General features: G+C 42.3%; 2 protein-coding genes across 4 annotated transcripts; one reads left to right on the top strand and one right to left on the bottom strand.

Moving 5' to 3' along the window:
* Positions 1-29: 29 nt before the first annotated feature.
* ankrd22 (ankyrin repeat domain 22) lies at positions 30-9,804 on the top strand. Of its 2 annotated transcripts, none has more exons than XM_021564783.2 (6): positions 30-250; positions 5,610-5,801; positions 8,593-8,700; positions 8,860-8,937; positions 9,041-9,136; positions 9,290-9,804. In XM_021564783.2, the coding sequence occupies exons 1-6, from the start codon at positions 230-232 to the stop codon at positions 9,365-9,367; spliced, it is 573 nt and encodes a 190-aa protein (XP_021420458.2). In that variant the 5' UTR covers positions 30-229; the 3' UTR covers positions 9,368-9,804. The 2 variants fall into 2 exon arrangements, with proteins under 2 accessions (XP_021420458.2, XP_021420457.2); XM_021564782.2 differs by having other exon boundaries at positions 33-250; positions 9,038-9,136.
* lipf (lipase, gastric) lies at positions 9,802-27,498 on the bottom strand. 2 transcript variants are annotated; one of them, XM_036946231.1, is made up of 10 exons: positions 27,351-27,498; positions 26,076-26,193; positions 19,864-19,975; positions 17,151-17,349; positions 16,306-16,415; positions 16,020-16,156; positions 15,694-15,840; positions 15,453-15,524; positions 11,246-11,314; positions 9,802-11,057 (listed from the first exon to the last, which is right to left on the bottom strand). In XM_036946231.1, exons 2-10 carry the CDS (start codon positions 26,184-26,186, stop codon positions 10,818-10,820), a joined length of 1,197 nt encoding a protein of 398 aa, XP_036802126.1. In that variant the 5' UTR covers positions 26,187-26,193; positions 27,351-27,498; the 3' UTR covers positions 9,802-10,817. The 2 variants fall into 2 exon arrangements, with proteins under 2 accessions (XP_036802126.1, XP_036802127.1); XM_036946232.1 differs by having other exon boundaries at positions 19,870-19,975.
* Positions 27,499-27,572: the final 74 nt, after the last annotated feature.

Genomic DNA, 27,572 nt, shown 5'->3' with positions numbered 1-27,572 from the left:
GGTGACGTTCTATGGTAATGACTCAAACAAGCCACACCCTACAGTAGATGCGTTACTAGCTACTAACCAGATGGTGAATCTGATAGGTGCGTAACTGAAAAATGAATAAATCGGCTGTGGAAATATTAGCCTACCTCTGAAGAAATTTTAACTTGACTGGCTTCTAAAAATAAAAGTCAAGTGTTTTATTTTAGCGGGGAAAGTATTTTGTCACTGAAGAAGAGGCGACATGGGGATAGTGTATTCAGAGGTGAGCTGTCATTTAAACACGTTTAATGGGAACGTTTTTTAGTCTGTGTGTAGTTGTTTAGTCTCTGAGAAAGTTTTAGTAGGATGCCTCTCAATACAGTCCCTCAGCAAAGCAGCATGTGGATTGCAAGGTGTAGCCAGGTAGATGCAATTTCTCGCAGCTGAGTAGCACTACCTGTAGCCCAGGGTTCTCCAACCCTGTTCCTGGAGCTCTACCCTCCTGTAGGTTTTCACTCCAACCCCAGTTGTCACTAACCTGATTCATTTTGTAAACCTGCTAATTATTAGAATCGGGTGCTCTAGATTGGGTTTTGAATGAAAACCTACATGATGGTAGCGCTCCGGGAACAGGGTTGGAGAGCCATCATCCTAGCCTTTACGATATTTAAAGCACTATTCGGGCAACTTTATCGGTGTCTCGAGTAAAAAGGGTGAAAGAAAATCACAAAAACAGTTAATTTCGTGCAAACCACATTCCAGTGAAAAGCAGATGTCGGGAATCGCAGATGGGTGCAGTCGTTGCGTCATATAGCCGACTAACCTGGTTTACTTAATACATTCACTGCTAAATTATAATTAATAAACATAACACATCATGTACTTACATAATGAATTGTATGTAGAACATGATAGATAGCAGCCTACACTTACAAAACTTTTGGAGAGGAAGGAAAAGGAAATAAGTCAAACACTTTTCATAATACCAGAAATACTTTCCTACATTCACTTTTATTGTAAATAAGAATATCTATTTCTAAACACTTCTACATGAATGTGGATGCTGCCATGATTATGGATAATCCTGAAGGAATGGTGAATAATGATGAGTGATAAAATTATAGACACACAAATGTCATACCCCTTGAAAAATGCTAAGCTATTTTATTGGTGTAGTGGTGCGATTGTTAGCATGTTTTGGGGTTATGATATTTGTGCATCTAACTTTCTCACTCCTAATTTTTCACAGTTCATTTAGGATTAGCTGTAATCATGTTAGCATCCACATTAATGTAGAAGTATTTAGAAACATATTATATTCTTATTTACAATAAATGTTACTCCAAAATGACACTACATTATTTACCATTCATTTCAATTGGGCACAAAATAATCTGAAACACAACCAAAACAAACAGCAAACGCTTCCAACAAATGTGTAGATTCACAACCTTGATGTAGGCATTGCATGCTATGAATGTGAGACCAAATACTTAAATTTTACTACTTTAATACACATACAAGTGAATTTGTCCCAATACTTTTGCGCCCCTAAAATGGGGGACTATGTACAAAAAGTTCTGTCATTTCTAAACGGTTCATCCGATATGGATGAAATTACACTCAAATGGAAGCTGACAGTCTGCACTGTAACTTCATAGTCATTGTTTGATTTAAAATCCAAACTTTTGGAGTATAGAGCTATAAGAAGAAAAAATGCTTCACTGTCTCAATAATTACGGAGGGCACTGTATCATAGGCCTAATGGTACTGTAGAGCTCCGTCCTGCCCCTATGGGTCCACCGCCCTACAGCGCCCCAACCCAACACACCCCACTCAGCTTTAGGATCTTAGTGAAACTTTCATTATTGGTTCCATGTGTGTTAGGCCAAGGCCAGAGTGACAACCAACAAACCCCCATTGCCAGGACTGAGCAGCCCAGCAGGGATTGCCTAAATAGGTATCTCCCATCAAATCAAATCAAATGTATTTATATAGCCCTTTGTACATCAGCTGATATCTCAAAGTGCTGTACAGAAACCCAGCCTAAAACCCCAAACAGCAAGCAATGCAGGTGTAGAAGCACGGTGGCTAGGAAAAACTCCCTAGAAAGGCCAAAACCTAGGAAGAAACCTAGAGAGGAACCAGGCTATGTGGGGTGGCCAGTCCTCTTCTGGCTGTGCCGGGTGGAGATTATAACAGAACATGGCCAAGATGTTAAAATGTTCATAAATGACCAGCATGGTCCAATAATAATAAGGCAGAACAGTTGAAACTGGAGCAGCAGCACGGCCAGGTGGACTGGGGACAGCAAGGAGTCATCATGTCAGGTAGTCCTGAGGCATGGTCCTAGGGCTCAGGTCCTCCGAGAGAGAGAAAGAAAGAGAGAAAGAGAGAATTAGAGAGAGCACACTTAAATTCACACAGAACACCGAATAGGACAGGAGAAGTACTCCAGATATAACAAACTGACCCTAGCCCCCTGACACATAAACTACTGCAGCATAAATACTGGAGGCTGAGACAGGAGGGGTCAGGAGACACTGTGGCCCCATCCGAGGACACCCCTGGACAGGGCCAAACAGGAAGGATATAACCCCACCCACTTTGCCAAAGCACAGCCCCCACACCACTAGAGGGATATCTTCAACCACCAACTTACCATCCTGAGACAAGGCTGAGTATAGCCCACAAAGATCTCCGCCACGGCACAACCCAAGGGGGGGGGGGGGCGCCAACCCAGACAGGATGATCACATCAGTGACTCAACCCACTCAGGTGACGCACCCCTCCCAGGGACGGTATGAGAGAGCCCCAGTAAACCAGTGACTCAGCCCCTGCAATAGGGTTAGAGGCAGAGAATCCCAGTGGAAAGAGGGGAACCGGCCAGGCAGAGACAGCAAGGGCGGTTCGTTGCTCCAGAGCCTTTCCGTTCACCTTCCCACTCCTGGGCCAGACTACACTCATCATATGACCCACTGAAGAGATGAGTCTTCAGTAGAGACTTAAAGGTTGAGACCGAGTTTGCGTCTCTGACATGGGTAGGCAGACTGTTCCATAAAAATAGAGCTCTAAAGGAGAAAGCCCTGCCTCCAGCTGTTTGCTTATAAATTCTAGGGACAATTAGGAGGCCTGCGTCTTGTGACCGTAGCGTACGTGTAGGTATGTACGGCAGGACCAATCAGAGAGATAGGTAGGAGCAAGCCCATGTAATGCTTTGTAGGTTAGCAATAAAACCTTGAAATCAGCCCTTGCTTTGACAGGAAGCCAGTGTAGGGAGGCTAGCACTGGAGTAATATGATCACATTTTTTGGTTCTAGTCAGGATTCTAGCAGCCGTATTTAGCACTAACTGAAGTTTATTTAGTGCTTTATCCGGGTAGCCGGAAAGTAGAGCATTGCAGTAGTCTAACCTAGAAGTGACAAAAGCATGGATTAATTTTTCTGCATAATTTTTGGACAAAGTTTCTGATTTTTGCAATGTTACGTAGATGGAAAAAAGCTGTCCTTGAAATGGTCTTGATAGGTTCTTCAAAAGAGAGATCAGGGTCCAGAGTAACGCCGAGGTCCTTCACAGTTTTATTTGAGACGACTGTACAACCATTAAGATTAATTGTCATGGGCATGTTTTCAATACAGACTCCTTTTGTTACACAGTATTCCACATAAGACATCCAAACTGTATGAAAGTTGCACAGTATACCCTTAATCTGGAAATAAATCAAATATATTGATACATAACTTGACATTACTGTCAACCATTGTGACATTGTGGGAGGATAACCAACCTTCGAATGAATGGCAAGGCCGCTATAAATGGTAGGTTACACAGTTTCTTCTGATAAGTCTACCGTCTCAACATTTCCTAGCAAAGAAAAACAGGGAGAAGGGAGAGTTTGTAGACATGCTGAGATAAAGAACATACTCTTTGCCAGAATTCAGCCAGCCTTCACAACACATTGAAATATGGCCCTTTTGTGTTTTACACCTCCAGCAGAGGTATTGCATTTCTGATTGCGTGATATTCAGTTTCACTGACATATAGTATGTTCTATGGATGGCCTTAAACTGCAGTAATTTACGTCTGAGATTATATTAACATGACTGGACATGCAAACATATCTGTATCCATTCATCATTATCCATAGTGTCTCCCAGGTCTTCCTCATATTTTTGTTTTACATGTTTAGTGTCATTACGAAAAGCCTCTTATCAACCCTTGGTAAAGTTTGTAAATCAATTTAAGGTTTGTCAGACGGCCTTAAAATAATTTCAATCTTTGAAGCTTCTGGCTTGTCCAGTGTTTGCTGCACCGAGAGAATAAAGTGTTGCATCTGTAAAAATACACCTGAGCTCCGTAGACTGGTCTTCCCTGGCTGTCTGACCCTGCTGTCACCATTTAATCGTGCTAAGACATGATGAGCATAGTGTTTTCTACTGAAGCCTGTAGAGCTGTTAACACCGTGTCAGTGTGAAAAGTAGGGAATTATGTAGGAAAACTGACAGACCAATTACGTTACATTTCTATACTGACTGTGATTGAGGATAAAAAATATTATATAACGTTAGCCAACTTTTGGCTAGCTCTATGGTACATCAACTGGCGAAAACGAGCCAAGTTAATTTACTTCTGTTAAAACGGTACGAAACAAAAGCTTCAAAACATTTCTATACACACAACCACTGTTAGACACTGCTACCTGACAGATAGCTAGAGGCTAGAGCTGAACTGGCTGTGGTAGCTAGCTAGCTTTTTCATTCACTTAAGATATAACTTGAGTTGAGAGGGGATCAAACATTAGCTAATGTTACATGTCAGTTACACTACTAGCTCAGCACTGGGATTTTCTTTTTCTGTTAAGTCAAACAGTAGTTACCTTGCCAGCTACATCAGTTAAATAAAAAGTAGTCATTTTCTGTTCTACTTGCTTTTACAACTCAGAGAAAAAACATAACACACATAGACAACAGCTGCCTCTGTTCGCACGCTCTGTGGTGTCCACGCGGCCCTAAATCTAGTTGGCTGAAACCACCAAACAGCCTAGCCGACCGCTCTGAGGCATCCGCATGGTCCTAAAGCACACTGATGCCGCTTTTTGTATCACAGTGCAATGATAAAACTGGGGGGGGGACAAAAATGCAATTTCACTATTTGGGAGGGTCATGTGAAAGTTGCACCTCTGCGACGGGGTCTCCTACAGATGTATTGTCTTGTTAAACGGCAGTGTTGGCCATACCCATATAAGCTATGATATTTCACTAGCCATCTGACAGAAACCGGAGGTGACCTGTATTTGACCGCTCTCAGGTGTCATCTGTGTTTTTTAAAGAATGTGACCTAAGGAGGGGCTGGCCAGTTGTCTCACAGTTATAACTGAAGTGAGACAGGAATTACCTGTTTTGCTGCTCATCTTATCTGCCACTGGCTACAGAAGGGTTCCTTCTCAGTACGGCAGTAGGCTCACTTACCGTATCTGATGTTGGCATTGTTTCATTGTTGGTTTGTTTATCCTTCAATAAACCCTTGACCCAGGTGTGAAATCAAGACTAATCAACATGCATTGATTTACCATACGTAGACTACAAATGCATGAACTGGTTTATGAAGTTACTTTACATGCTACCATTTGCTTATTTCCGCAGCCCATTTGCCAAGCTGCCTACGATAACGACCTTCAAAAGGTGTACCACATTCTAAAAGAGGATGCCAAGACTTTAAATGTTCAAGATGAGGAATCTGGCGATACACCAATCATAGCTGCCTGCAGACGTGGAAACATCAGCATGGTCAAGTACCTTTTGGACCTGAAGGCAGATGTAGCTATAAGGAACAAGGTAGTGGAAATGCAGTTCTGAGACATTTGGACAGTAGTTGTGTAACTTTTATTTATGCTTGTTTCTATGACTACCAAATACACAAACAGTAGTTATTATTTACTATGTCATTTATATTTGTTATTTTTTATTTTATTTTACCTTTATTTAACCAGGTAGGCAAGTTGAGAACAAGTTCTCATTTACAATTGCGACCTGGCCAAGATAAAGCAAAGCAGTTCGACAGATACAACAACACAGAGTTACACATGGAGTAAAACAAACATACAGTCAATAATAAAGTATAAACAAGTCTATATACAATGTGAGCAAATGAGGTGAGAAGGGAGGTAAAGGCAAAAAAAAAAGGCCTTGGTGGCAAAGTAAATACAATATAGCAAGTAAAACACTGGAATGGTAGTTTTGCAATGGAAGAATGTGCAAAGTAGAAATAAAAATAATGGGGTGCAAAGGAGCAAAATAAATAAATAAATTAAATACAGTTTGGAAAGAGGTAGTTGATAGGGCTAAATTATAGGTGGGCTATGTACAGGTGCAGTAATCTGTGAGCTGCTCTGACAGTTGGTGCTTAAAGCTAGTGAGGGAGATAAGTGTTTCCAGTTTCAGAGATTTTTGTAGTTCGTTCCAGTCATTGGCAGCAGAGAACTGGAAAGAGAGACGGCCAAAAAAAGAATTGGTTTTGGGGGTGACCAGAGAGATATACCTGCTGGAGCGTGTGCTACAGGTGGGAGATGCTATGGTGACCAGCGAGCTGAGATAAGGGGGGACTTTACCTAGCAGGGTCTTGTAGATGACATGGAGCCAGTGGGTTTGGCGACGAGTATGAAGCGAGGGCCAGCCAACGAGAGCGTACAGGTCGCAATGGTGGGTAGTATATGGGGCTTTGGTGACAAAACGGATTGCACTGTGATAGACTGCATCCAATTTGTTGAGTAGGGTATTGGATGCTATTTTGTAAATTACATCGCCAAAGTCGAGGATTGGTAGGATGGTCAGTTTTACAAGGGTATGTTTGGCAGCATGAGTGAAGGATGCTTTGTTGCGAAATAGGAAGCCAATTCTAGATTTAACTTTGGATTGGAGATGTTTGATATGGGTCTGGAAGGAGAGTTTACAGTCTAACCAGACACCTAAGTATTTGTAGTTGTCCACGTATTCTAAGTCAGAGCCGTCCAGAGTAGTGATGTTGGACAGGCGGGTAGGTGCAGGTAGTGATCGGTTGAAGAGCATGCATTTAGTTTTACTTGTATTTAAGAGCAATTGGAGGCCACGGAAGGAGAGTTGTATGGCATTGAAGCTTGCCTGGAGGGTTGTTAACACAGTGTCCAAAGAAGGGCCGGAAGTATACAGAATGGTGTCGTCTGCGTAGAGGTGGATCAGAGACTCACCAGCAGCAAGAGCGACCTCATTGATGTATACAGAGAAGAGAGTCGGTCCAAGAATTGAACCCTGTGGCACCCCCATAGAGACTGCCAGAGGTCTGGACAACAGACCCTCAGATTTGACACACTGAACTCTATCAGAGAAGTAGTTGGTGAACCAGGCGAGGCAATCATTTGAGAAACCAAGGCTGTTGAGTCTGCCGATGAGGATGTGGTGATTGACAGAGTCGAAAGCCTTGGCCAGATCAATGAATACGGCTGCACAGTAATGTTTCTTATCGATGGCGGTTAAGATATCGTTTAGGACCTTGAGCGTGGCTGAGGTGCACCCATGACCAGCTCTGAAACCAGATTGCATAGCAGAGAAGGTATGGTGAGATTCAAAATGGTCGGTAATCTGTTTGTTGACTTGGCTTTCGAAGACCTTAGAAAGGCATGGTAGGATAGATATAGGTCTGTAGCAGTTTGGGTCAAGAGTGTCCCCCCCTTTGAAGAGGGGGATGACCGCAGCTGCTTTCCAATCTTTGGGAATCTCAGACGACACGAAAGAGAGGTTGAACAGGCTAGTAATAGGGGTGGCAACAATTTCGGCAGATAATTTTAGAAAGAAAGGGTCCAGATTGTCTAGCCCGGCTGATTTGTAGGGGTCCAGATTTCGCAGCTCTTTCAGAACATCAGCTGAATGGATTTGGGAGAAGGAGAAATGGGGAAGGCTTGGGCGAGTTGCTGTTGGGGGTGCAGTGCTGTTGACAGGGGTAGGAGTAGCCAGGTGGAAAGCATGGCCAGCAGTAGAAAAATGCTTATTGAAATTTTCAATTATGGTGGATTTATCAGTGGTGACAGTGTTTCCTATCTTCAGTGCAGTGGGCAGCTGGGAGGAGGTGTTCTTATTCTCCATGGACTTTACAGTGTCCCAGAACTTTTTTGAGTTAGTGTTGCAAGAAGCAAATTTCTGCTTGAAAAAGCTAGCCTTGGCTTTTCTAACTGCCTGTGTATAATGGTTTCTAGCTTCCCTGAACAGCTGCATATCACGGGGGCTGTTCGATGCTAATGCAGAACGCCATAGGACATTTTTGTGTTGATTAAGGGCAGTCAGGTCTGGGGAGAACCAAGGGCTATATCTGTTCCTGGTTCTAAATTTCTTGAATGGGGCATGTTTATTTAAGAAAAAAATATGTAAATGTATATGTAAATATTAGATAAAAAGGATACTATCAGACCAAGTGTGACCTTTACTTCAATGTTTGTAGGAATCTACAATGGAAATGAGAATGTTCCTCAACTAGGTCATGCAATTGAATAAACAATACAGAAATATGTTAGTGTTATCAAGGAGGAGCCTGCCAAAACTGTGCGTCTTGTGAAATGTGTGGCACTGATCCATGCTCTCTCTCCCTGTCTGCCTGTAGAAACAGAGGACATGTTTGCACTATGCTGCAAAGAGGACCTTTTCCTTCTTGGATTACCTGATGATCACTATCCTCATGCCAATTCTGTTGATTGGATACCTCATTCTGGTAGGATATACTTTGAACCGCTGACCTTAGAATACAGTGGGGCAAAGTCTTAAGTCTCTCATCAGTCATGGCTCCCAGACCAGCCACACCAACTACACTGTAAGAGCAATAGGAAAGTGTTGTTGGTCACTGTGGTATAAACCTTCCTCCTTTCAACAGGAAGACAAGCAAAGGAAGAATGTGAAACTAATGAATCTGGTTCTGAGCACTAAAGTGGAGGTTGACGCTGTGGACTATGTGAGTACTGAGATGAAGTATATAGTTGTAATATTAGAATGATGAGCTACTGATCATTGTGTGTGACTTATTTGACCTTTGTGTTCACTGTGTATTTCAGCAGGGAAACACTGGTCTTCACTATGTCTGTCAGAGGAAGAGTCACAGACTCGTTCCACTGTTACTGGAGAAAAAGGCAGACGTTTCTATTAAAAACAAAGTAGGTGCGAGGTCACTTTTGCAAAGTGCATTATGTTAAGCTTACTAATCTATTCTCTAACCTCCTCGACGCCTCTGATAAAGCATAAGAGGACATTTTACGTTACTATTTCACTAAGCTTTGGTGGTAACAATGTATTATCCTGTCCTTTAGGATGATGAGACCCCACTGGATATAGCAAGGAGACTGCAGTTCAAGAAGATTGTTACAATGCTGAAAAAGCCTGACTGAAGGGGGGGGGGGCTTGCAGACGATGGAGAATTTTTCACCATGGCAACATCACCTTCTCGTCAGGCGTCTTTTGTCTGACGGAGGAAGGATCTCTGTTCATATGTATACGATCTATGGTTCGTATTCGACACTTCGGCCTCAGCTGTCTAGCAACCATTCGTTAAGGTTCATACCAATATAAAATGGCCAAGAAATTGTTTTTAGATCATTTTTAGTCTCGTGGTTGAACCTCCTTGAAATATGACATTAATTGAATTTATACTATGCGTCTCAATATTTGTATATTGTATAATATATGTAAATTAGAAACGGATGAGTTCCTGGTTTTGATATTGTACATAGGAGTAAGTGAATTTAAACATTGTTACAGATTAAAGCATTCTATGTGTAGATACTCGGTTTCTTAAGCACTTGTCAATAAATTGAATTGTACAACAGATTTAATACATTTTTATTGAGTAGTTGGATACATTTATTAAAAAGCAGCATACATAAGTGTTCTAACAACGGAAGTAGAAAATGAATGAACAAACATGTCAGTCATTCTTTGGTCGGCACCCTTCCTTACCTAAGATCCAATAAAAATACTTAATCTATGTAACAAAATGACAAGTATCAGTAGGGACAGGTAAACCCAAATTGAATGTGTTTGATTAAAAAAGGCACAGCAACATTAACCAACACAACAACACAATAAAGTCCTAGTGATGACAGTTTGAAAAGTGCAATTTCTGTAGAGAGAGGTACTGTATGTTGAACTGGACCCTGGACCTTTCTCATGATAATGTACCAATAACTTAAGCTACATTCATACCCTGCATCTCATGGAGGATTATAACCTGTAATGTTTGTTACTAGTATATTTTCACTGACCTGGGACATTCTTAAATGCCGGCAGGTAGCCTAGTGGTTAGAGAGTTGGGCCAGTCAGCGACAGGTTGCTGGATCTAATCCCCGAGCTGACAAGGTAAAAATCTGTCTGTTCTGCCCAAGGCAGTTAACCCACTGTTCCCCAGTAGGCCGTCATTGTAAATAAGAATTAGTTCTTAACTGACTTGCCTAGTTAAAAGGTTAAATTATTTTGTTTTAAAGACATCTAAAATCCATTCAAGTGTTCTGAAAGAGGACGGTGGTAGTAAAATCACAAAATAGAGGAATCCTCACAACACTGAATCCTAAACTCACAGCTTGTTTTCCTCACCATCCCAATTTAGAGGTACATGATTATTGCTCCTTGAGAGCATGGCTTACTCAAACACACGCGAAGACTCGCGTTTACACATACTTATAGTCACAAACACACAAAGTGCACAAACGTGTGTACTCACTCGCACCCAGGCACTGCGATATGTCTCCCAATATGTTTCAGATACAGTATTAAAATCGCTTCTGCTAGTGTGCTGAGAGCGGAGGTTAAAACTGGCCATATTTCTCCCTGACAATCCACTGTTCACACCAAGTCCTGCTGACTCATCAGTTTGATTATCTCACTGTACATCTCCTGGGGGGCGTCCAGACCCCAGATGAAGTCCAGGTGTTCCCAGTACTCGATGTGGCGGTGGTACACCAGGTTGGGGACCTGGTTGAGCAGCACGGCAACGTCCTTAGGGTCAGCCAGGGTGTCGTGACCCCCGGACCACAGGGCCGTAGGCACCTTCATGTTCTGGATGTTGTACAGCGGGGGGGTCGACTGGAGGGGGGGGGGGCAGACAAGAATGGACTAGATGTCAGCTAAAGGCATCGATTGACCAATAGGGAACAGTGGATATGGACCAGTAAAGAGGTGGGAGCTTCTGAAAGCATTGGAAAACAACTTCAGTGTGAAGTGGTGTGTATATGTGTGTTTTGATTGACTAATGAGCTCTGAGCTGGCCTTACCTGGTTATAGTGAGCCATGTTCCCTGCTCTCCCATAGTCATAGGCCATCAGCTTTTCACCATGCACTGCCTGTAAAAAGAATACACATCACAAATACTTGGACTCTAGGTAGCTGAAGACGTGGTGGTCCTGGATGTAAAGGTAGAATCTCTTAACCCAGAAGTAAAATCTTACGGAATTTGGTCAGCTGCGTGATCAACTTCTGTGTTCATACATGTTAGAAATTGACAAAATCTCCACCCTCGCAAAAGACACATGTGCAAAGCAGTTCAAGCACCACCTTCACCCAATCCTGATACGTCCAAATAACCAGTGACAAAAAAAAACCTCAAATGTAACCAATGCTGCTCATCATCTCACGGATCCTATTCAGTCCCGGCAGATCCTTCAGTCGACAAGCAGAATCTGCCCCTGGGAGAGTACTATGTGCACCAAGTCCAACAGTAGGTAACCTTCAGTGAGGTTAAAGTTGTCTTTGGTAAATCTGGGATTGACTTTTACTCAAGGTTCATTCATTTCAACACCACTGAATCGTTGAGTGGGGGAAATGGGCGTGTTTAAGTCAATAAGTCTGTGTGCAGCAGGAATGTCTGTGCCACTCCTTTTCACACAGCGGAATGTCGATGATAGTTGACTTGGGTGTGAAACTGTGTCATAAACAGGGTGAAGGAATAATTTATGACACAGAAACATTGAGGAATAATTTATCAACGTCTTTGAGATCATCTATTTATGTCCCGAGCGTCTGTTTTTGCTCAGTTGCTTGTGAAATCAGTGTCGGTTTGACATAAATAATAACTCCCCTGCATCAAAAAGTATCTGGGAAATTAAATTTGCAAACATGAAAATAAAAGAGAAAATCTTCTCTGACATATCCCCCTTCATAATGTAACGGTTACCATGAAAGCCTCTGTTGTAAGCAATGAACAGACGAGCCGTGCATCCTGAATTGGGGAGGACTAGGGTTGTGAAGGGAAGGTACAGTGCCTTTGGAAAGTATTCAGACCCCTTCCCTTTTTCCACATTTTGTTATGTTACAGCCTTATTCTAAAATGTAATGAATTATTTTTTCCCTCATCAATGTGCACACAATACCCCATCATGACAAAGCGAAAACATGTTTTTAGACATGTTTGCAAATAAAAAATAAAAATACCTTATTCACATAAGTATTCAGACCCTTTGCTGTAAGGCTTGAAATTGAGCTCAGTTGCATCCTGTTTCCATTGATCGTCCTTGATGTTTCTACAACTTGATTGGAGTCCACCTGTGATAAATTCAATTGACTGGACATGATTTGGAAAGGCACACACCTGGGCTACCGAGTGGCGCAGCGATCTAAGGCACTGCATCTCAGTGCTAGAGGCGTGATTCCAGGCTGTATCACAACCGGCCATGATTGGGAGTACCATAGGGCGGCGCACAATTGGCCCAGCGTCGTCTGGGTTAGGGTGTGGCCGGGGTAGGCCGTCATTGGCCCAGCGTCGTCTGGGTTAGGGTGTGGCCGGGGTAGGCCGTCATTGGCCCAGCGTCGTCTGGGTTAGGGTGTGGCCGGGGTAGGCCGTCATTGGCCCAGCGTCGTCTGGGTTAGGGTGTGGCCGGGGTAGGCCGTCACTGGCCCAGCGTCGTCTGGGTTAGGGTGTGGCCGGGGTAGGCCGTCATTGTAAAGAAGAATTTGTTCTCAAAGGACTTAAATAAAGGCTAAATCAAATAAATAAAAAGTCTATATAAAAGGTCCCACAGTTGACAGTGTATGTCAGAGGAAAAACCAAGCCATGAGGTCGAAGGAATTGTCCATAGAGCTCTGAGACAGTATTGTGTCGAGGCACAGATCTTGGGAAGGGTACCAAAACATTTCTGCAGCATTGAAGGTACACAACCATCTCTGCAGCATTCCACCAATCAGGCCTTTATGATAGAGTGGCCAGATGGAAGCCACTCCTCTGTAAAAGGCACATGACAGGCTGCTTGAAGTTTGCCAAAAGGCACCTAAAGACTCTCAGACCATGAGAAACAAGATTCTCTGGTCTGATGAAACAAAGATTAAACTCTTTGGCCTGAATGCCACATCTGGAAGGAAAACCTGGCACCATCCCTACGGTGATACATGGTGGTGGCAGCATCATGCTGTGGGGATGTTTTTCAGCAGCAGGGACTGGGAGACTAGTCAGGATTGAGGGAAGGATGAATTGAGCAAAGTACAGAGATCCTTGATGAAGTCCTGAGCGCTCTGGAGCAGGTTCTCAGACTGGGGTGAAGGTACACCTTCCAACAGGACAACAATGCTAAGCACACAGCCAACACCACTCAGGAGCGGCTTAGGGATAAGTCTCTGAATGTCCTTGAGTGACCCAGCCAGAGCCCGGACTTGAACCCGATCAAACATCTCTGGAGAGACCTGAAAATAGCTGTGCAGCGACGCTCCCCATTCAACCTGGCAGAGCTTGAGAGGATCCTCAGAGAAGAATGGGAGAAACTCCCCAAATACAGGTGTGCCAAACTTGTAGCGTCATACCCAAGAAGACTCGAGGCTGTAATCGCTGCCAAAGGTGCTTCAACAAAGTACTGAGTAAAGGGTCTGAATACTTATGTAAATGTAATCCGTTTTTTTTTATTTTTTATGAATTAGCAACAGCAACAAAAACAAAATAAAATCCTTGTCATGTATTGTCATGTTGTGTCTTGTTTCTGTCCTTTCCTTTCACCCTGTCTCCCTCTGCTGGTCGTACTAGGTTACCGTTTCTGTCCCTCTTTCCCCCAGCTGTTCCTTGTCTTCTCTGACTACCTCATTCACCCCTTTTCCCACCTGTTCCCTTTTTCCCTCTGATTAGGTCCCTATATCTCTCTCTGTTTTTGTTCCTGTCCTTGTCGGATTCTTGTTTGTGTGTCTCATGCCTGAACCAGACTATCATCGTGTTTGCTGCAACCTTGTCCTGTCCTGTCGGAATCTACCTGTCCATCTGAGCCCACGTGTGTTCATCATTAAAGAAACTCTGTTTGTTAATTCGCTTTTGGGTCCTCATTCACGCACCGTGACAATCCTGTACTTGCTTTGTCATTTGTGTCGTTTGATGATGGAAAAAAACAATTTATTCAATTTTCGAATAAGTCTGTAACATAACAAAATGGGGAAAAAGTCAAGGGGTCTGAATTACTTTCCCAGATGCACTGTATATAACTGGAAACCAGTAAACAACCAGAATGCTTGTAACTTTCAAGGTATTTTTGGGTACTTCCGATTATCACATATGTCTGTAATTATCTCAGGCGCTCCGTTTGACCTAATATATAAAATAATCAAATAAGATGATTTTAAAATGAAAAAGAATGACAAAGTGGAACATTTCTATATAATTGTATTTATTTTACTATGTCAATATGTCTTTGCTGTAAATGTTTTGGAGCCAAACTGAAGTTTGAATATTTGCATAGTTAATTAAAAAAATAATGCTATTGTTGATAAGATGCTTTTTAAAATTATTTAGGCTATTTTCTCTGGAACCATAGTCTATCCACTAGAAACTCACGGACAATATGGACACATATATATGAAAACGAGTATATATGAAAATTAAGACTATATATGAAAATGAAGACTATATATAACATTTTAAAAATAAGTTATTCAAGTATAAATTACCAAAGATACCATAGATTCAAGTAACTTTGGTAAATTACCTGTAGCCAAGCAACCCTAGTGTGGACGGAGTGGAGGCTTGGAAGGGAGAGGATGGGGGGGAATAGAGGGATTGGTAAGGGAGGATATGAGATGTGTAAAAGGGAAAGTAACATCAAAGGCACCCAGACAGGGGGATCAGAGCAGGGTGTTGTGAGTAAAGTCTGCCCGGGAGACTCAGTCAGTCGGGGAGTACATCTGACTGCAGATGTGAACTTAATCCAAAGCTGTGTCTGCTCTGATCCCTCTGGACTTTGATTGGACGTCTTACTTCCACGGCTCAGGAAATGGAGGCTCGTACAGTATTGCAGCTATTAGAACAGCGTGGTTTAAGAAGAGCAAACTCATTCTCGATTCAGACTGTGCTGCCTGCACTCCAGCCTTCCTGGATATATAGGTTGCATCTAGGGTAGGCCTACATTACAATTTTAACAAACAGGGGCTGGGGCGGGATGTATAGGTTTGAAGAAGTGAGGTGAATCATATTGGATCCAGGGTGTTTTGATAGGCTCTCATCAGGTATGTTCTTACCTGAGACCAGTGAATCATGTTCTGCACTGAGGTCCCTGCTGGGCAGTGGGAGGTGTACACAGGTGTGCGAGTCTGGACAAAAACAAATGAATATAAAAATCAACATCTTCCCAATCTTCATTCATACCTATAGAATTGGCTTGAGGAATGTAGATTTAAGGAAGTCTACAACAGTAATACTGTACAATATTTTTATTTTTTTTAAAGCGATAACCAAAATGTGAGAGCTGTGGAGACGCACCATGTTGAGGTTCAGCTCATCGAAGCCACAGAGGATGAAGAAGAGGTTTCCACACAGCTCACTAAGAGGTTTCTTACTGCAGACGTTGGTGGCGAACCACTTAATGAGAGCACTCTGAGGCATGAAGTCCTTCTTCCCAAACACATCCTAGCATACAGAAACCAAACAATGGATTAGCATTAGTCAGTATTGAAATAATCAAAGATTCTGACCGATTGTTCAAATAAAAAAAACTTCCGCCAAAGTTAGGTAAGCAACAGGTTAGACGTACTGTATGAATAAATTGTGACATAATACAGTGTAAGAAAATGTTATTTTCTACTCACCCAAATGAGGAAATCGGGGAAGATGGAGAGCTTGCTCATGGGGCTGGCAGTGAAAGCTACAGTGGCCACTGGAGCCAGGCCGAAGAACATCTTGATTTTGCTTGCCAGCTCAGGCATGGAAGAGAATGCAATAAAAGCTACGGGGACAGAGACAAGCAGTCAGAAAAACATTTCATGGTTTAAAACGGTAAACCATAGTGTAGAATAGATAGCAGTGCCAAACTACAGGTGAAAAATATTCTGCTTCATGTAATATGACACATAACCAACAATCAAGCCATCTCACCAATAGTGGTTCCCTGAGAGTGGCCGATATAGTAGATCTGCTCCTGGCCTGTGGTCTTCAGAATGTGGTTGACCACCGCTGGCAGGTCCTTCTTTGCCATCTCATCATAACTGAAGAAAAAGAACAGAAGAAACTCAGTAAATGCCATAACAAGACTATTTAAATAGACATTTCATGTAATATCAAACATCATGTGTTTCTACTAGAAGCTCTTGTGATTCTGTTGGTGAGCACAGGGGATATACACTCATATGGTCAGTTTATTAGGTCTAGTACCAGGTCGGACCTAACTTTGCCTCCAGAATAGCCTGAATGCTTCAGGGCGTGGAAACGTTGTTCAGTTGGTTTCGAGGGACCAAACGTGTGCCGGGAAAACATTCCCTAAACCATTACACCACCGCCACCATCCTGTACTGTTGACACCCGGCAGGATGGGGCCATGGACTTCTGCTGCTTACACCAAATTCTGAATCTGCCATCAGCATGACGCAACAGGAAGCAGGAGTTGTCAGATCAGGCAATGTTTTTCCACTCAATTGACCAGTGTTGGTGATCTGTTGGAGCCACTTCTTCTTGTTTTTAGCTGATAGGAGTGGAACTCGGTGTGGTTGTGGGCTGCAATAGCCCATCTGTGACAAGGACAGACAAGTTGCGCGTTCCGAGATGCCGTTCTGCGCACCGCTGTTGTACTGCCCCACAGCCTCGTGACTCTCTGTAGGAGCTAACCATTTTCGTGTACCTCACTGGAACACTGGCCACTGAGTGAATATCCAGGCCTAGGTGCATAGCCATGACGTGAAGCGCAAGCAAGGATCAGTATAAGTGGAATGAATCTTTGAAGCTACCTGAACTGCCAGAACTCGTCGTGGTCAGGGCTGAGTGTGAGGTGTCTCCTGGACCAGGTGTTTCCCCTGCTGTTGCCGATCCAGACGTCGTAGCCAGCGTCGGCTAGCAGGTAAGCCAGGCTGGTGTTGGGCAGGTTGGTCACCCAGTTACTCCCCGCAGCCAGGAGACCGTGCTGGAGGAACACTGCAGGCTTGGGATCTAGGAGGATGAGAAATTGACTTAATTGAGCATATTGCTATAGGGTGAATATTGTAGCAAAGTAAAGCAAGGATCATAGGCATAACATAGTGGTTATGTAATATTTATCCATTCTTCTCAAACATGGCTGAAGAATCCATTCACATTCCAACATGACCAAAAATACATCAACTGAAAGTGGATTTAACTAACAGGTCAATTCATAATTCAAGTGTTGTGTTGACTGTCACCACCAGAGGGCGTGTCTGTCCAAGCTATGGTACATCCCAGCTGCAGGGCAGCCTTTCTCCTTGTGGCTAAACACTCTCCCAGTTCATTTTTGGGAGCTTTAAAAATCCCAGAAATCTGTCAGAAACAGGATCTGTTGCATAAACAGACCATTAGATGATAGGATTGGGTACTATCCCTCTATTGCACTGTCGGCGCATTTGACTGCACCTGCTAGAACACTTTCAAATCTGTGTACGTGATCATTGAACTTTGATATAGGGAATGGACCCCTAGCCTACCCTGTTGCCGAGACTGCCTTTACTTGAATTTCCAGCACGCTGCTGGAGAATTTTTTTAGATTTAACATAACTCCCAGGTGATTCCAAGAGGCACACATAATGCTTTGTAGTGGGTGCTGATGGGAAGTCCTGACTGTTGTCTTACAGTGAAATGTGCGTGTGTGTGTGTTTATTAAGTATCTATGTTTTATTTTAGTATTAAAACACTGTCATTCACTGTTACAATAGCGAAGGAGTTAAAGGGACAAAGAGGGATTTTGTTTTAACAATAGTCTAATGTATAGTCAAAGACATAAACACAGTGTTATCTGTTCAAAGGTTATACATTATGAATGATATGTCTCAACCACTTCGCCACAATGTAGCTGTGTGCAAGAAGACCAAATCTACAGTATCTCTCCTAGATTGAACATCAAAGATTTCCAACATTAGCTCTTCTAACTAGCACGGTTTTCAGAACAAAACCCCATCTGGGGGCTGAAATCATTCCAGCTCTGCTGTGTTCCTTTGGAGTGATCCAGACGCTCTCCCGTGTGAGCAAGGGAAGTGGGACAACAGGAAATGAGATGCATCTCCAGCCTATCACAGAGCCCTGCTGCCTCCCTGACTGGATGTGCTGCTGCTGCCACATTCTACAGAGCAGGGAGCAAGAAGCATCAAGAGATACGAACAACATGATGGCTCCTTACTTATTTAGAGGATATCACAATATATTATTGAGATTTTTAACTCCCCAGACTAGCTCAACCCTGGCATATCACATCGTATTGGGGGGTATCTTTCAAGTGGAACCCCTGGCTAGTTTATGAAGCATTTCTAATGACAAACCAATGTCAATATTAACACTAAACTGAATTTGCATTTTAAATCATTAGAGAGGGTCAACTGAAGTAGTTCATTTACTAATTCATGTTTTGGAAAGTAATCCAATGGAGTGAAAACAAGACCGGAGCCAAGGCCAGTGTTTAATACTCAAGGCACTTAAATTCACCTACAGAGAGATCTCTGTCGAGAACACGAGTTCTTGTTCAGAATGATATGAGACACTGTGTTCAGGGAAAAAAAGCATAGTTTATAGCATCTGAATTTGTTTTGCACTCGAATGGTGTCCCCCAATGAGATTAGTGTGAGGTTTAGCAATCACTTTGCTTATTAATGAAATACAGCGACAACACAGGCAAGAGAAACTGAATACTGATTCGTAGGAACCGGAGAGCGAGTGTAGCTCCGCCTGACAGAAGCGGTGGATCACGGTATTTTCGCCTAAACTTGTAAGACAACAACTTAAGAAGTTGAAGAAGTTAAGAAGAAATCTAAAACTTTTAATACCATTATGCATTCCTAACACACTAAATCAAATAATGTCTTCCTTATTACTGTAACTATTACTTTTCCCATGACATATTGAAAATACACTGTAAATACATTAGAACAACAGCCTAATAAATGAGATGGTTGGAAATGATCCGAGCTACATTTGAAACAGCTCATGCTAGGGACGGATTATGAGGAATACCAAACAAGTAAAAACGCCACAGAAATTCAATTCAATCATAGTCTGGGCTCAAAATGATTGAAGCATAGAGGTGAACTACTTGCAGCTCGACAGCCTCACTGGATGCATGTGATATTATAGCTGGTGATGACAGGACAAGCCACCTTCTGACAACAAAAGGTCAGGCGTAGGCTGGGCGGTGCAATCGCAAAATATAGTCCTCCTCCTCCGCTCTTGTCGAGAGTGACTAATGCTGAAGACCACTTCAATTTTGGATCTTGACTCAGTACTAATGTTTGACAATGTGGGAAATATCAGCACTTCAGATGTTAGTGACGGTGTTTGTGTGTGTGCGTTGGTCTTTGATATGTGGATCTGACCACAGGGCTAGAGGCCCTGGCTTTCCAAAGTGCACGTCAATGCAGACCTCTACTCCGTGTTTAAAAGAATTAAGGCCGCCGACCATATGAATTAACCCCATGCTATGGCCATGAATCTTTTGATGCCCACCGTCACCGTTCTTCAGACCGCGCGGGATCCGGTTGACACTCAGGATGTAGCCGTCCTCTGTGACGACGTCGTGCTCCTCTGTCGGGTAGCCCCAATGCCTGATGATCTCACTCTGTGTGGGAGAGAGAGAGAGAAGACAAAAACAAACAAACAGTCAAATATTTTCGGAATTCTGACAGAAAGGGTTTCTATGGTAACACTTTATTTTACAGCCCTATTATCATACTTTACTCACTGTGAAATTACAGTAAAATTCAAGCAGACAACATTATTTCCGCTGCCTCTACTAGTCAGCATGTCACAAAAAAAATCCATTCTTCCCCTGTTGCATTCCCTCCCACACGCCCATTCCCAGATATTATATACACTAATCTGGACCTTCAAAAGAAAGCGTGTGAGCCTGTTGGTTCCGGCCAGGCCTGCCATGCAATCTAGCCATGCATAATTAATACCCACCACCATTTCCTGTCTCCCTCTATGCTGCAAGTCTACACATTCTACTGACTGTGGGACTGTGATAAAACTTCTGCTGGCTCAACACACACTGAGGAGGTATGGAGGGGAGTATACAGAGGCCCAGGGGTGGAGGGGAGAATCGGTGTTCTGCTCTGTCTCATTTGGGTCTGGTTTTACATAGGGAAATGGGAGTATTGAAAATAATTTCATGTCACATGACCTGCGTGTGGGAAGGAGAGCTATTGAGAGGGTATGTGCTTTCAGGCCTACAATGGGAGAAAGAAACATTAGCATGCGAGAACCATTACTACTGGGAATTGTATTAGGATTATATCACTGAGACGGTGTAGTTTCCAATGACAAATACTCTATACTAACTAGACACTAGATTCAGGATCATGATATTGTGTTACTGTGCTCATAAAAGATTTAAGGATAACCACTGACATGCACCAGGCCCAAATCCATTATTTTACCAGTGGCACACCTTATATATGAATAAACATACATTGTATATTTTCTGACAAATTTTGGTGAATGCATTTGATTGTTTACCATGTCAAATATTTCAACTACTGTATGCCTGTACGTGCTCCTGGAGCACAAATTATACTGATATCACTAAGCACACAGAATCACAATTTGTCCCTTAAAATCCATTCTTGAAAAGTGAATGAATGCCTATCAAAACTCCTTTAGCTTACAACAAACAACCCAAGATCAGTTCAAGGGTTATTACACCTTAATAATAATAATAATTATTATTATTATTATATTAAATTATAATAATTATTAGCATTATTATATAGAAATACTGGAGCAAGAGGATACAGACAAATACATTTTACTGCAATTTACACATTTTTATATAGAAATACTGGAGCAAGAGGATACAGACAAATACATTTTACTGCAATTTACACATTTTTATATAGCTTTTTCTGTTTTATTAGGACAGATCTTAGACTGAAGGTTTTAGGTATATCATATGGCTGTGATATTGTCCTATCTAGAGATACATCTATGCTGAAGTTCAACACATGACAGAGGGACTTCCCATGACATTTTGTCAGCCGGTAACTCCCATGCAAATAACTGCCGGTCTCACAGTAATTGGCGGTTAATTAACGTAAACAAGTTCAGCATCTCTGGGCTTTTATGAAACTTTAGTTGCGATACAAACCTTAGGCTAAATGTTGATTTGAAGAAAAAAAAAAGATTGCATGAAAGGCATGGGCTCTGCTCAGATTGTTTACACAGGCTGCATGCACACATTCCCTCATTCACAATTTGTCAAGCACATTATAATAATCTCACCCATCAGACTATTCTCAATTTAATATAGTCTTTAAATAGAGCCTACTAATATATGTGTGGAATTATATTTGGTTTAGAATGCACCCCCCCCCCCCCCCCATATCTGGACCCCGACAAATCAGCCGAGCTAGACAATCTGGACCCTCACTTTCTAAAATGATCCGCCAAAATTGTTGCAACCCCTATTACTAGCCTGTTCAACCTCTCTTTCGTATCGTCTGAGATCACCAATGATTGGAAAGCTGCCGCTGTCATCCCCCTCTTCAAAGGGGGAGACACTCTAGACCCAAATTGCTACAGACCTATATCTATCCTACCCTGCCTTTCGAAAGCCAGAAGCCAGGTCTTCGAAAGCCAAATTAACAAACAGATCACCGACCATTTCGAATCCCACTGTACCTTCTCCACTATGCAATCTGGTTTCCGAGCTGGTCATGGGTGCACCTCAGCCACGCTCAAGGTCCTAAACGATATCATAACCGCCATCGATAAGAGACATTACTGTGCAGCTGTGTTCATCGACCTGGCCAGGGCTTTCGACTCTGTGAATCACCACATTCTTATTGGCAGACTCAACAGCCTTGGTTTCTCAAATGACTGCCTCGCCTGGTTCACCAACTACTTCTAAGACAGAGTTCAGTATGTCAAATCGGAGGGCCTGTTGTCTGGACCTATTGCAGTCTCTATGGGGGTGCCACAGGGTTCAATTATCGGGCCAACTCTTTTCTCTGTATACATCAATGATGTCGCTCTTGCTGCTGGTGATTCTCTGATCCACCTCTACGCAGATAACACCATTTTGTATACTTCTGGCCCTTTATGTGGACAAATACAAATACCTAGGTGTCTGGTTAGGCTGTAAACTCTCCTTCCAGACTCACATTAAGCATTTACAATCCAAAATTAAATCTAGAATCTGCTACCTATTTCGCAACAAAGCATCCTTCACTCATGCTGCCAAACATACTCTCGTAAAACTGACTATCCTACCAATCCTTGACTTCGGCGATGTCATTTGCAAAATAGCCTCCAATACTCAGCAAATTGGAAGCAGTCTATCACACTGCCATCTGTTTAGTCACCAAAGCCCCATATAATACCCACCACTGCGACCTGTATGCTCTCGTTGGCTGGCCCTCGCTTCATATTCGTCACCAAACCCACTGGCTCCAGGTCATCTATATGTCTTTGCTAGGTAAAGCCATGTCTTATCTCAGCTCACTGGTCACCATAGCATCACCCACCCGTAGCATGCAGCAGGTATATCTCACTGGTCACCCCCAAAGCCAATTCCTCTTTTGGCCGCCTTTCCTTCCATTTCTCTGCTGCCAATGACTGGAATGAACTGCAAAAATCACTAAAGCTGGAGACTCATATCTCCCTCACTAACTTTAAGCACCAGCTGTCAGAGCAGCCCACAGATCACTGCACTTGTACATAGCCCATCTGTAAATAGCCCATCCAACTACCTCATTCCCCACACTGTTATTTTATTTTGCTCCTTTGCACCCCAGTACCGCTACTTGCACACTCATCTGCACATCTATCACTCCAGGGTTTAATTGCTATACTGTAATTATCTCGCCACTATGGCCTATTTATTGCCTTTACCTCCCTTATCCTACCTCATTTCCACACACTGTATATAGACTTTTTCTATTGTATTATTGACTGCATGTTTGTTTATTTCATGTGTAACTCTGTGTTGTTTGTGTCGCACTGCTTTGCTTTATCTTGGCCAGGTCGCAGTTGTAAATGAGAACCCAGTCAGTTGGGTTGCGTGAATAACCCAACATGTTGGGTGGTTGTGATTACCCAAACATGGGTTAATTTAACCATCAATTGGATATTTTTTACTCTCATGCTTGGTTGACCTAGCAGCTGGGTCATTTTGAATTAAATCCTTAAGTTGTTTTCAGGAGGCGTGCCTTGTTAGGAGTGTGGCTTTAAGGCAGATCTAATTGGCCACCCGTGAGCATAAATGTCATTCCTGTTCATCATGTTAAATGAACATACTGAACATTTTAATTTACTGCATTTTACACATTCTTCTATAACATGAAGATTATTTCTTATAATAAGGTATAACACCTTATTGTATCCAACGATGGGATTCAAATATTCTTTTAGGGAATTTACACTCTGCTGTAAGCCTCATTGAAGCTACAACAATGTAAATGTTAAACCTCAACATGTGATAACTATAGATGGGTTAGCTGACAATGTCATGAAAACAATGTGCGCGCTTCCATGGGGAGTGTTGTTGTGATTCTGGATGGCCAGATTGCTAGCAAGAATGACAAGAAACTGCCATTTGGGGAATCGTAAGTGGCTCATTTCCGCTCGATTGATACCATGTCTTGCTTTGAGGTGTTTTGACTGATTTCATGTCAATGCTAATATGGCTAAAATTCACTAGCTAGCTTACCAACAACTGTAACAATGTATTTGAGAGACAAGTTCTCATTGTGCAAATGTATTTATGTTTTCAATAAACATTGGAGACAAAATGTAGCTTACATGTTGTCAACAATCTATGCCACCCATGTCTGTTTTGCCCCATAGTTGCACACGCCTCGGTTTCTTAGCTAAACACCCAACCCGTCTACAAAACAGATGAACAGGAATGGCATTTACTCCCATGGGTGGCTAAAATGAACTGAAAGCCACGCCCCTACTAAACGCCTCTAGTCTTCTGATCCGCTGGGTCATAGCTCAATAACCCAGCATCTATAACCCAGCATCAATAACCCAGCATCAATAACCCAGCAGTTTATAAAGAAAACAACCAAACTAAGTGACCAAAGGCCTGTAATCCAGCAGTATTTTAGTGCAGGTAGGCTACACCAGTTGTAAAGTGAATTTATGTGCCTAATTTTAAGAATTGAGCAATAAATAGGCTATAGCAGCATGAGAAAGCTGGGATCCTCTATTAAATATTGCCCAGTCAAAATTCTGTTTTCACACGCAATTGTGTAATGACTGAGTTTACAAGAACACGTTTCACTTGGCTCTGTAAGCTTTGGGCTCTCCAACCCTGTTCCAGGGGTTCTAGCCCTATGGGCATCACTTTAGTTGTGATACAAACCTTATTAAAACATATAGGCCAATGGGCTAGGCTACATGATGCATACCACTATGATTCGAAAAAGTCAGGGGGGAAAAAAGTTGCTGTTTCTTGCCTTAGACTGCACACACTGGGCATCATTCACATGATAATATTCTCACCCCTAAGACTATTCTCAATTTAATCTTGTCTTTACATATCATACTATATTTGTGAAATTAGTTTTGAATGGGCCATTATCATGCATCTGTCGGAACAGAAAAAAATATAAATAATAATGAACAAGTCATCCATAGGTACTTGAATAGAGAAAGGAGGCCGCTTTTCCTGCGGTTCACTTACATGCCAGCCAGGTAGGCTACTCCAGCTGCAAAGCGAAGAAATGTGCTTAATATTAGGATAGTTGAGGAATAAATATAGTAGGCCTAGCCTATAGAACGCTGATGGGATCCTCTACATTTTAATAGAAGCCATCAAAACTCTTGTTTTCTCAAACAATTGCATAGCCTATAGAAATGCAACATGGGCTTATACGAACACTTATTTCATTCCATGCATCAACCAGCTGTGAGGAGCTGGCTCTCACTCTGCAACAGGTGAGCCTATTCTTTTCAAACTCTGAATGCCAGAGCTCTCAAGAAGTGTTTGGTTCGATTTTCAATGGCATTTGCATTGATGTCAGAGTGATTAGATGGGCATTACGAACTGGGTTGTTTGAGCCCTGACAGCTGATTGCCTGACAGCCACAGTATATCAGACCGTATACCAAGGGTTTGACAAAACATTTATTTTTACTGCTCTACTTACGTTGGTAACCAGTTTATAATAGCAATAAGGCACCTTGGGGTTTGTGGTATATGGCCAATATACCACAGCTAAGGGCTGTGTCAAGGCACGACGCCATATACCACACCCCCTCATGCGTTATTGCTTAAATAGAGCGCTGAGTACCAGGTCATTAGCAACTGGCCGTTAGCAAGTCTGGTGGGCTACTAAAGACCATCAGAGTGCAGTTTTGGAGAAGCCTAGTTACTCATTTGACTGCGGTAATGACTACTGATTGCCGGTAAAACAGTCATGGCAACAGCCCCACTATCACATGTTATGACATTCCTTGACATAACTCATGGGATATATGGGGTACAAAGGGCAGAATGTGGGCTAAAACAGTACTCCCCACATGAGGTAACCACCATGACTATTTGTTCGTGTGGCCCAGAAGATTGCCTAGTTCTATGAATTGTTAATGAGCTCTATGAACCAAGAAGTCCGGTAGTGTTTTTGAAGTGTGGAGAAATACAATTTGTCAGTCAGTATCTGGCCACTTTGTTTACGAGAACACCGCTTCTGTTATTGATTTGATCTAACTCACAATGTTCATGTTGACCTCTGGGTCCAGTCTTTTACTGTCTTTCAGCGAGGATCTCTGACACTGGGCCGCTCCAGTGTTCAGGAAAGCCACTAAAAGTAGAACCCACACCATGTTCACTCTGAAAAACATAATACATGTGTTATAAACCTCTAAAAAATGAAAAATACCTTTTCTGACCACATTATGTCAAGACCTATACAGCAGCACACACCTGGAAATACACATATGGTCAAAGGGCACTTAATGCATTAAACATATCATTGCAATCCTAATCTCTCATCGACCATAATAATAACGCAAGATTTTAGTTCTGGGTTAAACGAGATTATTGCAATCCAAATGTTGCTACTCAATCCCAAATCTTGCTTCTCTTTGGATTTCACAGATGCTAGTCAGCTGCCTTTACTTCTCTTCGCCATGAGATATGGCTTGATAGTGTTTTTGCATTTGATACAAGTTCAAAGTTAAGCCATATGTTTGTGTAATATCAAAGGATTTTGGGATTGTGGCAAGAATTATCACTAAATAGATCAATGCTATAAATACTGCTATTGAGTGGGTCCAGATTTTGACATTGAGCTATTTGGTGCGGCAGGTAGCCTAGTGGACTCGTAACCGAAAGGTTGCAAGATCGAATCCCCGAGCTGACAAGGTAAAAATATGTTGTTCTGCCCCTGAACAAGGCAGTTCCTAGACAGTCATTGAAAATAATGATTTGTTCTTAACGGACTTGCCTAGTTAAATAATGGTAAAATAATAAATAAAAATGATTGAGTCTCATAGCCGATTAGTTAGAGAACAACAAATTGGATTATAAAGGTTGCCTTTGCAGTCAATAGAGCAAAAAAGGCATTTTAATTAGTTGTTGTGAAGAGTTTAAGATACGTTTGATATAACACCAGGATTTTCATGAGTAAGTGAAAGTTTAAATCTCTAGCCTTTACAAAGGAAAAAGGTTCATTAGACCTAACCTACAGCATGCGTTGACCTAACCTACAGGCTTCCGGATCGCTCCGGGCAAACTAGCGTTTCTTCTCCATGATGAATGTATGGAGCGATTATAAAGCAGCGGAATGAAATTCAGGATGAGTAGTCAGACAAAGGCTTCATTCAGTAGGCCATTGTTGACATTCATTCCACACTGACAACTTCTAAACTATTGCCACATATCACGTTGGTTATATATGGAAAACGCAAACATTTTTATCAGCTATCAAATAGCCTATATCCCCAAAAATATAATTTACGATAGCTACAATGTGTCCAAACACTTACCCGGACAACTTCGGTGTAGAATTAGAATACTGTATTATTCTTGGTTGGCCGTCGAAAGAGGAATAAGTCACAAGAGCAGCAGCGTGATAAAACGTCAGAGGCACCAGTGGGATGTAATCATTACTCAAGTTACAAAACGTTCTGTTTTGCAACGAAAATAAGCGTTTCTATTGGACAGTTTCGGTTAGGTCCCACCCTATTTCCCGAACCTGTCCAATATAA

The sequence above is a fragment of the Oncorhynchus mykiss genome, chromosome 16 (assembly GCF_013265735.2).
Source record: "Oncorhynchus mykiss isolate Arlee chromosome 16, USDA_OmykA_1.1, whole genome shotgun sequence".
Taxonomy (NCBI): Eukaryota; Metazoa; Chordata; class Actinopteri; order Salmoniformes; family Salmonidae; genus Oncorhynchus; species Oncorhynchus mykiss.
The sequence above is the reverse complement of the archived record's forward strand: the minus strand, read 5'-3'. Positions and strand labels throughout refer to the sequence as shown.

Bases quoted from the DNA above. Each gene is read 5' to 3' on its own strand.
- ankrd22 (XM_021564782.2), top strand. From the start codon at position 230: ATGGGGATAGTGTATTCAGAG. The intron at 8,938-9,037 runs GTGAGTACTGAG...TGTGTATTTCAG, and splicing joins AGGTTGACGCTGTGGACTAT to CAGGGAAACACTGGTCTTCA. The intron at 9,137-9,289 runs GTAGGTGCGAGG...CCTGTCCTTTAG, and splicing joins ACGTTTCTATTAAAAACAAA to GATGATGAGACCCCACTGGA.
- lipf (XM_036946231.1), bottom strand. From the start codon at position 26,186: ATGGTGTGGGTTCTACTTTTAGTGGCTTTCCTGAACACTGGAGCGGCC. The intron at 16,157-16,305 runs GTGAGATGGCTT...CTGTCCCCGTAG, and splicing joins CTCTCAGGGAACCACTATTG to CTTTTATTGCATTCTCTTCC. The intron at 15,841-16,019 runs GTGAGTAGAAAA...TCTGTATGCTAG, and splicing joins TCCCCGATTTCCTCATTTGG to GATGTGTTTGGGAAGAAGGA.